Below are 13,972 nucleotides of genomic sequence, written 5' to 3'. Positions count from 1 at the left end.
CAGAACTCCTTCTGCATTATGAGCTGACTCATGTTGGCCTTTAGTCTGCATTACTGCACCGAGTAATCTGCTACCCAAATTACGGATTTCTTTCAAACAGTCCCCCTGAGCTGTTCTTTCGTCAGTGAACCTTGTTCTGACTCGGCTTATGTTGCCCACGCAAACCAAGGAAGCAATGTGGTCATTAGGCCCCGCTAGTCATCCAAAAAAGCCTTATCTTATTGACTGATCTGTTCACTCTGCCACAGGGCTGGTGATTCGGCTCCGGAGCCGGCAGACGACACGTCTCCGTAAGGGAATGGACTTTCTTAGGCTCTTGGGGTGGCTGCGAATCTCAGAGGGAGCCACTTCAGACGTGCTTCTCTCCACTGTGAAAAAAGGTCACGTTCCTCACAGCCCTGTGCGGGGGTTTGACTGCAGTGAGTCCTACAGCGTTAATCTGAGAAAGACCCAGGGTTTTTGTTTTTTTTCTTTTTTTAAAAAACCAAACTCATTATATTGTCTTGAAGAGTTCAGACTTGTTACGTCACCAACTACAAGGGAACAAGAGCCCTGGCTGAGATGAGGGCTGACCCCGGCCCATGGTAGTTCCCCGCTGACAGGCCCTGTGGTCCGGCTTCCCCCTCAGCGTCGGCTCCTCCGTTGTCGATGTGGCTTTCCACTCACACACTGCATGGACACTACAATCCTCCCTGAGAAAACTTTTCACAGCCTCCTGAGTTAGATCTAAATGACATTTTAGCTTTAATATGTAAGTGTAACCATTTCCGGAGACCTGAATGCTATGCTTGTTTCAACCATCATTATATTTTGTCAAATATCTTTTAGAGCTTTCCAGCTATCACGACTCTTCATCGATATAAATGGGGTAGAATCCCACTGGGATCGATGGCCGACATTATGTTAGCATGGACACCATTATTTTAACTAAATACCCATGTGTTTAGATATAAAGCTGTCTGGGAGTTTAAAATAGTAAGTTGTCCCATAAATGTCATTTTTGGGGAAAATTCCATGATATGCTGGCTCTGTCAGTAAATGGACAAAAGGGATACATTGAAATTAAACTCAGTAATTCAGGAGAAAAAGATGTCAAGTCCACACTTACCCACTATGTTTCATATGTGCTGGTTTATCCATTCGCACTGCTAATTTGATTTTTAAGTCAGAGTCCTGGCTATTTTTTGGAACTATCATACGGTGAAACTCTGCTGACTTGGAGCTATTAGAAGTTGGGTATAATATCACCTGTAAGAGACCAAAAAAAAAAAAAAAAAAAAATTAAGTGCACAATCTAGTGTCTAATGATCGGAACGGAAATCTTTTCTATGTTTTCCTGTTTAAAAAGAAGGTATCGTGCCCAGATGTGTCTAAACCATTTGACTCCCACCACAACAGATGGGTTTTCAATACAGACTCATTTATCTTTTTGACAACTATGTGTTTTCATATTATCACGTAATGAGTTTTCTTCCTGTGTCACTTCATAATGAGGTAAGAGCGCAGAGGCTACAGTTGAATCGACAGTTGTGAAATACTTGTTAGACACCTATAATTTCAAGCTATTCTAAACTCTTCGGGACAAAAGTTCAGAAAGAAATATTTTCTGAATTGATAGATAGCATGTTTAAAAAAGTAAAACCAATTATTTTAGGCAGCAAAAATAGAACTCCTGTTTTAATATTTTCATTGTAAAACAGTATGAAAGGAAATCAACTCAATTAGTGATGGAGAAGACTGATATCCTAGCACATTTTCTGCCTTAGATCAATACCAAAGGATTTTTTTCCCCTGATGACATGTTTTCAAAACCATGAAGATAATATTAGGACAGAATCAAAGTAATTATTTTTAGCAAAACTTCCAAATTACCAAATGATTATTTCATAACTCGACTTGACTCTACAGCTTCACAAAGCCAACACAGAAGAAAAGCTTACTCTTCAGATATTACATGCCATAGACAAGCATACATCATCTTACTACACGTCACTTCATTGTTCTTCACAGAGCCTGCATTTTACATATTGAAGGACTGTGGGACCCTGCCTGAGTAGGCCTCCTGGTGCCGTTTCACCAACAGCTTCTGCTTACCTTGCGTCTCTGTCACCTTTTGGTAATTCTCAAAATGTTTCAAATTTTTACTTTTTTTTTTTTTTAAAGATTTTATTTATTTATTTGACAGAGAGAGAGAGAGAGAGAGATCACAAGCAGGCAGAGATACAGGTGGGGGGTTGGGGAAGCAGGCTCCCAGCTGAGTAGAGAGCCCAGTGTGGGGCTCGATCCCAGGACCCTGGGACCATGACCTGAGCCGAAGGCAGAGGCTTAACCCTCTGAGCCACCCAGGCGCCCCAAATTTTAACGTTATTATTCAATTTGTTATAGTGATCTGTGACCAGTGAAAAACTATGATGTTACTACTCTAATTGTTTTGGGGCTTCACTAATCATGTACCGGTAGGACAGCAAACTTCAATGTGTGTTTATAAATGTGCTTTCTGACTGCTTTACCAATTGATTATTACTCTGTATCTCTCCCTCTTCTTGAGTCTCCCTGTTCCCTGAGACAAAACAATATTGAAATTAAGGTAATAACCTTACAACAGCCTCTGAGTGTTTAAGTTAAAGGAGGAGTCACACGTCTCACTTTAAATAAAAAACTAGAAATCACTAGGCTTAGTGAGGAAGGCATGTCAGAAGCCAAGACAGGCTGAAGGCTAGGTCTCTTGGGCTAAGTTGTCATCATCAAGGAAAAGTTCTTGAAGGAAATTAAAAGTGTACTCTAGTGCATGCATAAGTGATAAAAAACAAAACAGCTTTATTGCTAATATAGAGAAAGTTTTACTGGTTGGGAAAGAAGATCAAATAAGCCACAGCATTCCCCAAAGCCAGAGCCTAATCCAGAGCAAGACCCTAACTTTCTTCAATTCTCTGATGGCTAAGAGAGGCAAAGAAGCTACAGAAGGAAAGTCTGAAGCTAGCAGAGTTGTTTCACGGGGGGTTAAGGAAAGAAGTCGTCTCCATAACAGAGAAGTACAAGGTGAGGCAGTTAGTGCTGATGTAGAAGCCCCAACAAGTTATTTGAAGATCTGAGTAATAGAAGTGGCAACACTAAACAACACATTTTCAATGCATACTAAACAGTCTTATGTTGGAAGAAGAGGTCATCTTGGACTTTCATAGCTAGAGAGGAGAAGTCAATTACTGGCTTTAAAGCATCAAAGGGACAGGTGAACTCCCTCTTATTAGGGGCTGATGTAGCTGCTGACTTTAAATTGAAGCTAAAGCTCATTTACCTACCCTTCCAAAAATACCTACCCTTCCAAAAATTCCAAGAATGATACTAAATCTGCTCTGCTTGAGCTCTATACCTGGAATAACAAAGCCTTGATAACAGCACATCTGTTTACAACACGGATTACTGGCTATTTTAAGTTCACTGTTGAGACCTACTGCTCAGAAAAAAGATTCCTTTTGGAAAGTTTACTGCTTAGTGGCAATGCACCTGGTCACCCAAGAGCTCTAATGGAGATGGACAATGAGATTAGTGTCCTTTCCATCCTTGCTAACACAGCAACCGTCCTGCAGCCCATGGATTGAGGAGTGATTTTCACTTTAAGGTCTAATGCAGGAAGCACATTTTGTAAGGCTAAAGCTGCCATAGAGAATGATGACTCTGATGGATTGGGGCAAGGCAAAGAGAAAAGCTTTTGGAAAGGATTCACCATTCTAGATGCCATTAAGAACATTTATGATTCATGGGAAGTCAAAGTATCCACGGTAGCAGGAATCTGGAAGCAGCTGATTCCAATTCTCCTGGATGATGTTGGGAGATTTCAAGACTTCAGTGGAGGAAGTACTGCAGATGTGGTGCAAACAGCAAGAGAACCAGATGTAGAACCTAAAGATGTTATTGAGCAATTGTTCCTTGAGATACAACAATATTGGACTTAGACCAATTAATTACCCTGCCACGGTAAATCCTTCCACTGACTTCACTTAGAAGTACCCATTAGGAAACTAAAATGTGGCAGGAATGATGATATTCAATAGTGAGATGATCCTTAGTTTGTGGATCAGATGCTATTACTTGTTTTGGGACTTTATTCAGTAACCTGTCATCAGCATTTAAAGAATGAGAAAATTGTCCAATGTCTTCATTTAAGTATTCTCATCTGTATAAGACTTTTGGAGTTTGGAACAGTACCAATTTTTGTGTAAACATAGAAGAAAGAGTTAAAAAAGGATAAAGTCTGTAGGTCACTCATGCCAAAATAAATTTGGAGGGAAAAAGGATGTGGTAGGGAGAACAAGAAAAAGCTTCCCAGAATTGCTAGGGAAATGGCAGCTCTAGCTTCAGGGGTGATTATACAGCTCTTGATCTTTGTTTTTACTTGTGTTCAAGTGACACAACAAATGGCTGCAGTCTCCTGGTAACCCATTAGCAGGTAAAGAGGTACTTCTTGTGGGCGAGTGATGGAAGTGGTTTGAGATGGAAATTCCTCCTGCTGAAGATGCTGTGGAGACTGAATTCACAACAAGGATTTAGACTATTACACAGACTTAGTTGGTAAAGCAGTGGCAGGGATTGAGAGGACTGAAACTAATTCTGAAGGAAGTTCTACCGTTTGTAAAATGCTAGCAAATGACAGCATCCCAGGCTAGGGAAATCATTCGTTAAAGGAATAGCCGATCAATAACAGCAAACTTTGTGCGGTCTTAATTTAAGAAGGTACCATGGCCGACCGAACCTTCAGGAAGCGCCACCCTGGTCAGTCAGTAACCATCGACATCACGATAAGATCCTCCACCAGCAAAAAGATGACAATTTCCTGAAAGCTCAGATGTTGGTTAGCATTTTTAGCAGTAAGTATTTTTTAATGAAGGTTATGTCGTTTTAAAGACAATGTTATCACACACATAGAAGATTACAGTATAGTGTAAATATAACTTTTAGATGCAATGAGAAACCAAAAAAAATCATTTGACTCACTTTTCAGGATATCCATTTTATTGCAGAACTCTGGAACTAAACTCACAGCATCCCTGAGGTTTGTCGGTACATAAAATGATGTATTTCCCCTCTTTAGTCAGTCATAACATTATTTAGATGTGGCCTGTATCCAAGCCTTGATATTTTTAAGTGGGAGGACTATATTCTGAAGGATAAAGATATGAAAGGCGGTGTGTATTTTAAGCTGCTCTTATTTTATAGCAGTGTGAAAAGTAAACAAACTTGAAATTTCTGTGTAAATAAAAGAATTATAAACACGCTCAGGTATGCTAAAATATTCTGAAAAACAAAACACGGCAACTGAATTCGGCACGCTTTGCCAAAAAACAAAAGTCTTCATTTCCATGTATAAGTGGAACTAGTCACAGAGAAATTTTGAAGCAAAGCTCCTTTTCTCTCTAGGAAAGACAGCAGTCATAAAAGCTTCTTAAACTATTCTCAACTTCCAACTTGTTAAATGCAACTGCTATTCTGAGCCTTTCCTCAAGCCTATCCTAAAAGCCACAGCTGAGTTGAATCCAGCATGTCTATACACTTAAGCATATAAAGGCACATCCAGTAATAGATAAAATGGCATTTGTGATATTTTAAAAAGTGTTATTATAGAATTAATCCCTTGTGACAGCTAAAATAGTCAATGGAATATTTTATAGATTCTTTCTTAAATGACAGTTAAAAACAAGTGATAATTTTTGGCTCACACCAGTAGACAAAACAATGTCATTATCAACTTAGAGGATGATGCCAAAAAATAAATAAATAAATAAATAAATAAAATAAAATAATGAAAAAACAAAGGTGAAGAGCTGTATATCCTCCCTCGGAAGCTAGAGCTGCCATTTCCCTAGCAATTCTGGGAGCTTTTTCTTGTTCTCCCTACTACTTCCCCCACCCCCCACCAAATTTATTTTGGCATGAACCACCTACAGACTTTATCCTTTTTTAATTCTTCTATGTTTACACAAAATTGGTACTGTTCCAAACTCCAAGTCTTATACAGATGAGAATACTTAAATGAAGACATTGGACAATTTTCTCATTCTTTAAATGCTGATGACAGGTTACTGAATAAGGTCCCAAAACAAGTAATAGCTTCTGATCCACAAACTAAGGATCATCTCACTATTGAATATCATCATTCCTGCCGCATTTCAGTTTCCTAATGGGTACTTCTAAGTGAAGTCAGTGGAAGGATTTACTGCTTATCTCTGTTCATTTAAACCTTTGAGGGCCCATTATGTGGGACACTCCAAGATGAAAACTACGGATGGTTCAGATCCCTCAGGGAGCTCAGAGTTTGTTCTTACCAGAGCGAAGAGCTCAGATACTCTGATGATCTTACTTCCTCTTGCTGCCCTTCTATCCCTGCGACGGGCCAAGGTTTTCTGATTCTGTCAGTCTCTGGGTTTCTGCACTGTCAGTTCTTTAGTGGCTCTGTTCTATCACATGTGAAGCTGATCCCCTGGGTTACATTTCCTCCTTTTGAAAGACCTAGTATTAGAATTGTCTGCTTCTCCAGACAAACGCTGAGGCATGTAACAAATGGAGGTCCATACCTATGAAATACATTGTTTCTAAAAGAACTGTACTGATGGATAAACCCTGAACTTAGTCTTAACAATGACTGTAAACAGGGTTCCAGGTCCCCAAATCGCACATCCGTGAAGTGGTCATGGTCATCCACATGATGGTGCCACAGATGGTAACAGATAAGCCGCAGCTCCCAATGAGTAGAGGCCAAAGGGCCAGGAGAAATAAAGGACAAAGGAGTTCTTTTTCAGAAGTAGAACAAGGGTCTAATCAAGAGATCCTGAACACTGCCAGGACAGGATTTCAGTCTTGTCCCTGGACAATTATTCCTAGGTATTTTTCATTTTACCTTTTTTTTCCCCCTTTTCCCCAAATGGGCTACTTGGTTGTAGCTCTCCTGTGTCTGTTCCACTGCTGTAGAGTGGATTGCTGCTAGGGCAGGGTGGGGAGGGCAGGTGGAGTAGTAAGTAGTTAACATGAATTTTAGTTCATAGGTCACTAGGCTGTAGAAAGAGCCAAGGCTGGACCTATTGGAGATGCTGGATTCTGGCCTGGAGGAGACTTCTGGTGGATTCCCTTGAGTTGAAGTGAATGTGTTCTACGTGTAGGAGGAAGGGTAACACAACTATTCTCATATTTGGCTACAGGGGCAAACTAGAGCTGATCTTCTGTTTACTGGGATTCGTGCTTTCACTAGCATAGAGCTGTTGCTAGAATCAGTCAGTAAGGCAGAGATTGTATTTTCTAGCTCCTCTTACATCTAAGTAGGGATACATGACAGTTCTAGCCAATGGAACATGAAGAGAAGTGGTAAGCGCCACTTAGGGCAAAAATAATGAAGATATAGGTATGCCTTCATCCCTTTTTGCTCATCTGCTAGCCAAATGCAGAGAACTCCTATGCTTAGAAATGAGAGCCATAAAATAAAATGGAAGAAACTACAGCCCTGAATCACCAAATGGAGGAAATCTACCCCATCTATCAGGAACACCCAATGGGAACTGTTAGGCAGGTGTTACTCTTTTGAACAAGTGAAATGTTTGTTGCAGCATTTAGTAGTAACCTAAGTAGTATATTAACAGAGTTTGGCATCATAGGTCTTTTTTCACAGCTAAGTGCTTAAAAATTTTAAGAATGGCAGTTGTACTTGACTAGAACTTGGCACAGGAATTAAAATATTTAACAGATATAAAAATTAACTAAGGATACTGCTATGTTCCAGGTTTACATCTAAATTAATTATAGCTCTGTGCAAAATATTTAGCTTCTTCTATTATTTAGCAAAGTTGCCTATTCTTTGCTATTCATTTCTCTGAACTTTCTGTACATATTTCTGCTTCTTCTAGTTTATTTTTGTCACTAACATTTTAAATATCTTGTCACTTAGCAGGACACATTTTATGATTCTTTATCTTTTTTTTTTTTAACCTTAGATATAAAACCAACCTATCTTCTCCATAATAAAAATGTCAACATTACTTGCCATCTTTGCTGAGGTGTAATGAAAAACACAACTTTTTTTTAGGCTTTGTTTAAAATTCTGTCCAATTTAATATACAAAAAAAACCCCTTAAGAATGAAGTGTTATATATATGTGTGTGTGTGTGTGTGTGTGTGTATTATACATACATCATGTTTAGAGTAATATGAGGTTCATGGGATCTGAACACAAGCTGACACCCCTATACTGTTCTTCTATTAAAATATTAAAGTTCAAGCCATGTGCATTTGTGCACATTTCACATTATTTTAACGTTGTGACCTATATATTTAAGGCCTTCTAAATTTCCAAGTGATTTCAATAAAGGTCTGAAAAATGTAAAAACTAAGGGAGGAAAAATCCAGAACTAGGGGAGCCAGATAAGCCCTGGGGCTAGGCAAGCAATTCATTGCCCTTTTCTATAAATATTTGTTTGCCTAGAGGAAGAAAAAATGTATGTGACCACAATACTTGCATTTTAGTCTTAAGATAGAGATACATACTTGATACAATTCTAGCTCAAAGATGGGTACAATCACCAATTCTGGAAGAAATCAGGACAAAATGCATACGGAAATTATTCCATTTGGGAGTCTCAAAGAACACGTAAGAATTACAAGGCAAGACATGGGGAAGAAGTTGAGGCATAGAAATGAGGCTGTTGGCACTGAGTCACCTTAAGAGTGGCCCTCTAGGGGTACCTGGGTGGCTCAGTGGGTTAAGCCTCTGCCTTCAGCTCAGGTCATGATCTCAGGGCCCTGGGATCGAGCCTCAGATTGGGCTCTCTGCTTGGCAGGGAGCCTGCTTCCTCCTCTCTCTACTCTGCCTGCCTCTCTGCCTACTTGTGATCTCTGTCTGTCAAATAAATAAATAAATAAAATCTTAAAAAAAAAAAAAAAAAAAGAGTGGCCCTCTAGAAAAAGGCACACAAAGCTATGCTAATATTCTTAACTACTATCTTTAGTTCTCAAGCCCTTCCCAAGCTTAATTGGCCAGATCTTTTTTTTTGTTGTTGTTCCCAGAACCTACCCCCAGTCAGCTATTGCTTGCCCCCCATAAGGACTTCAATCAATACAAATGCTCATCAGATCTTCTGCCACATCAATTTTCTATCTCCTCAACATATAAGAACACCAACAGACAGATGAAAAGATCCTCAACATCACTAATTATGAGGGAAATGCAAATCAAAACCACAATGAGATATCACCTCACACCTGCCCGAATAACTAAGCTCAAAAAGATACAACGTAAGTGTTGCTAAGGAGGTGGAGAAAAGGGAACCTTCATGCACTGTGAATGTAAGCAGGTACAACCACTGTGGAAAAGAAGACTGGTAGTTCTTCAAAAAAAAAAGAAAAATCGAACTATCATATGATCTAGTAATTCCACTACTGGGTATTTATTCAAAGAAAACAAAACCACTAATCCAAGAAGATATATTTATCCCTGTATTTCTCGCTGCATTATTTATAATAGCCAGGATATGAAAGCAACCCCAGGGTCCATCAACAGATGATAGAGAAAGATGCAATATAAATACATAATGGAATATTACTCAGTCATAAAAAAGAACAAGAGCTTGCCATTCAAACAACATGGGTGCACCTAAAAGCAATTATGTTTAATGAAATAAGTTAGAGGAAGATAAATTCCTTATGACTTCACTTACATGTGGAATCTAAAAAAAAAAAAAAATGAACAAAGAACAGAAAAAAACCAGACCCTCAAATACAGAGAACTGGTGGTTGCCAAGGGGTGGTGGATAGGGATACAGGCCAAAAAAGTGACGGGGATTAAGAGGTACAAACCTCCAGTTATAAAATAAGTGCCAGAAATAAAAAGTACAGCATAGGGAATATAGTCAACAATACTTTTCAGAAAAGAATGTGAAACACTAACTTTTGAGAATTAGGCAGAGAACTCTATAATTGAGACTAGAGGCCAAAGAGGCAGAAAAAGCAGAATGCGATGTGCTGTGTTCAAGGTAGACAGTGTTTCAGGGAGAAGGAAATGGCCAACAGTACCAAATGGCAAAAGAGAAAGTAAGCACGGTATACACGGAAAGGGTATTGCTTGATTTAACAGAGAAACCACTCAAGATCTCAGCAAGTTATGTGAGGCCAGACTGTGATAGTTATAAGAACAAAAATCTATCTGAGGAAGAGGAAAGCACTTCCTTTAACTCTTAGGTGATCAAGATAGGGCAAGTTCGGCAAGATCACTTTGCCTAGAAGAGCACTCTTCGCAAAGGTAGGGGCAAGAAAGCCAGGGAGGGTGCAGAGGGTAAGGAGATAGGAGTGGTACTGACAGATGACAGCAGAAAGGAAGACTGGGGATAGGCTGTGAAGGAGCGTGTTTTGCTAAGGAGTTTATAGGTTATCCCATAACAAATAATTAAAAGATGCTTTTCAGCCAGGGAATGACAATACAATTTTTATACCCCTGAATGGAGAATAATCCCGTGTCACCCGGCTGTATACATCCAGGAGCAGAAGAGTGGGGAGGTGTCCTAGCATCCAACTGAGAGATGAACTGGACTTAAAAATACATCCTTAAAACAGAGAGTAAAAATGCTATTAGCTAGAATCCTGTTTCAATTTGTGATTAAAATCCTTTTTGCTGACAATCAGATGTCCTTGAGACACAGAGTTCTTTAAGGGCACATGTAAAGGAACATCTCAGATAAGTAGAGCTATCTCTATGACAGACCTTGACTTTCTGGGTTCAGACCTTGACTTTCTGGGTTCAGCTGACTTTTTTTTTATCTTCTTCCTTCAAATGCTGGAGACTTTACACTTTAGCTAAGATTGGCAATGACTAAGCTTTTATACTTTAGCTAAGGTTTAAACGTGAACTTTTCAAGTACCAAGTGCCTTCCTGAGAGCTATGACCTTGAGAGACAGACTAACTGAATTTACTTGATTTCAATAAATTTGTATTTAGCACATGTTAATAACTAAGATATATTTTCCCCAATATCAGAGCCTCTGTATTTTAAGTGTGAGAAGATAAATCAAAAGATTTTTCTGAGAGAAATCTACATCCTTAGTAACAATTTCCAGTGTTTTAATACACCTGAGGCTGCTTTGTCTAAATTATTTCCCCTTCGATTTAATATCAGGGCTTCCTGTCCCACTTAGTTGAAACAAAGAACACCTGCTCACTCTAACTAACACAATGCTCTTTTGTGTACCGAAAGATTAGCATTAAGTCTTCCGTCAACTTCATTGTCCGTAGGCTAAATCCAGTTTCCTTTATTTTCAAAGTTGGAAAGAATCCTGGAATTTATAATATGGAACTGAACCAAACTCCCAACTCCTTACCTAATGTGCAGTTGGTTTGACAGAGTACCATTCAACTCCTTCCTTCTATATAGTACTTTTTTAAAAAATTTAACTATATAGCCCTTTTCAAATAAAACAGTAAAAGAAAAAAATATTATCTAGATTCAGTACTTTCTCCTGACATTAACTAGTTAAAAGATAGAGATTAAAAACCTTGTTATTTGCATGATGGTGGCTGTGGAGAGCGTACGGAAAAGAAAAACCAAAGTGTATAAATTATTCCTAAAACTTTACTGACATCTCTATTTCATAATGGACCATTTTATGATGCTCTTAGAATGCATTTAGGAGACTATGCTCCCTGAAGCCAGGAGCTATTCTGTCTTCAAGTATCTCATTCGTGGCTTCTAGGTTAATGTAAGTCAGTATCTTCAATTAAGCCTTTTTCACCATGACTCCTCTTCATATCCTAGAGTAGACACTTATCAAGTATTTGTTGGTTGGCTGACTGGATAGACAGATGCTCAGAGAAGTTAGAAATAAAAATGCAAACCTAAAATTGCTATTTCACTGAGGTGAAAAGAGAAAAAGGCTTACCAAATTCGATAATAGAAAATGATGGTAGTAATAATTTTGTAGGCCAGATTTTGCATGCCAATTACATGTGGCCAGTCTATAAAAATTTATTAAAACTCCCATCTTTCCAAAAATTACTGTGATAGGTAGAGTAAGTTTCCCAAAGATGTCTCTACATACCTAATCTCCGGAAACTATGAATAGATTACCTTAAATGGCAAAAGAAAATTGAGGTAGCTGGTGGAATTCAGATCGCTAATTAGCCAACCTTAAAATAGGAAGATAATCCTAGGATATCCAGGTGGACCCAATACAATGACCAGAGTTATTAGGGAGGAGGAAAGTAGAAGAGTGGGTGTGAGAGCCATGAGTTGTGAGAAATGCTCAGTTGGCCAATGATGGCTTTGGACATCGAAAGGGGCCATGAACCAAAGAATACAAGGAGTCTCTAAAAGCAAACCTGGTGATTCACAGGCCTGTACCCCTGGGGATAAAAATATATGTTTATAAAAAATAAAAAATTAAAAGCTAAAAAGGTAAGGGGCGCCTGGGTGGCTCAGTGGGTTAAAGCCTCTCCTTCGGCTCAGGTCATGATCCCCAGGGTCCTGGGATGGAGCCCCACATCCAGCTCTTGGCTCAGCAGCGAGCCTGCTTCCCTCTCTCTCTCTCTCTGCCTGCCTCTCTGCCTTCTTGTGATCTCTGTCTGTCAAATAAATAAATAAAATCTTTTTAAAAAAATAAAAGCTAAAAAGGTAAAAATAAATTTCATTCTCCCTTAGATCCTCTGGAAAGGAACTCCACTCTGCCAACATCTTGATTTCAGCTTACTGAGATTCCTTTTGGACTTCTGACCTCCACAAATGTAAGAAAATAAATTTGTCTTGTTTTTGGTAATTTGTCACAGTCACAATAGGAAATGAATACAGAAAATAAAGGCTGAGATTTGATCATAAAAGAACATGAAATGTGGAGATTTGATTTTAAAAAACCCCTAAATTTACCTTTTAAATTTCTTCTGCCAAGTATGTGATTCAAAGATACTTTTAAATACAGACTTCTATCAGTAGCTTTGTCTGATTAACAAGAGGTTTTTGTGTGTGATTATTTCTCTCATACCCATAACCATTCTGCTTAGATGAAATCTTTTGAATCTTTATTTTGCTAAAGTTTTAACTTTCCTTATAAATTTTTTAAATGATTAATAATGAGGCTGATTATTTTGGTTTCATGGTGATGAAAATCACCATGCATGTATTTCCAACAAATTTAAAGTTTCTTATATCCAAATGATCAACGATTATTTCTTTTATTACAACGTCTTTCTTGAAGATTTTGAAAGACACAGTCAAGGCTGTCACTATATTTTTTATGGCTCAATTAAAGATAGTGGCCTTTATTCATCTTCATACATCACTTTTATTGCTTGTAAGGTGTCGATTTCCTACCTCTCCTTGGATGGAGCAATATATTCCATCACAGCTCATCTGTGTTTTTTAAGAATTATCTAGACAGAAAAGCATCATTATTATTCTTGATCTATTCCCCTCCACCATAAATTATGAATAGCAGTAACCTTTATATTTCCTTACCAATACAGTTTCTATTAGAGGATACTGCATGAGTAGCTTTATCGCATTCCTTTTTACTAGCCTGGTTATAATAATGCCTGGCATTTATAAAGAATCTTTCAACTGAATGCCTCAAAATGCTTTGTGAAATTTAAATTAATTCTCACATCACCCTTAAAAGATAGGCATTACTGTTGTTATGTAAATAACTGGACACTGAAGTTAAATGAGACACTTCCAACGCTATATCCCCCTTCTTCAATCCAACAAATTATTCCCTTAATTATTTTACAAACATTATAATAACTAACGTAGCTTTGTTCTTGCTTGGGTTATTAAATACTGTAAGAATACACATGTATGTATTTATCTATCTATTGATTGAAGTACTGTAAGAATTTTTAGAGCCCACTCAATTTTATCTCTGTTAATCCAGAAGGATGGGAAGAAGAAGTTACAGACTATGTCTAAACTTCAGTAACTCCAGCTGCATCCTTAAATATATTTGATACATAACT

At 38.2% G+C, this 13,972-nt stretch overlaps 1 protein-coding gene across 1 annotated transcript in view; it reads right to left on the bottom strand.

Annotated features, from left to right (window-relative positions):
- The window catches only part of CADPS2 (calcium dependent secretion activator 2), a 453,461-nt gene that overhangs the window by 220,576 nt on the left and 218,913 nt on the right, over window positions 1-13,972 (bottom strand). The window contains exon 6 of the mRNA XM_082692417.1: window positions 1,109-1,248. Coding sequence (XP_082548543.1) covers window positions 1,109-1,248 — 140 coding nt within the window. The remainder of the gene's footprint in view (window positions 1-1,108; window positions 1,249-13,972) is intronic.

This window comes from Mustela nivalis, assembly GCF_964662115.1.
Source record: "Mustela nivalis genome assembly, chromosome: 12".
NCBI classification, from domain to species: Eukaryota; Metazoa; Chordata; class Mammalia; order Carnivora; family Mustelidae; genus Mustela; species Mustela nivalis.
The sequence above is the reverse complement of the archived record's forward strand: the minus strand, read 5'-3'. Positions and strand labels throughout refer to the sequence as shown.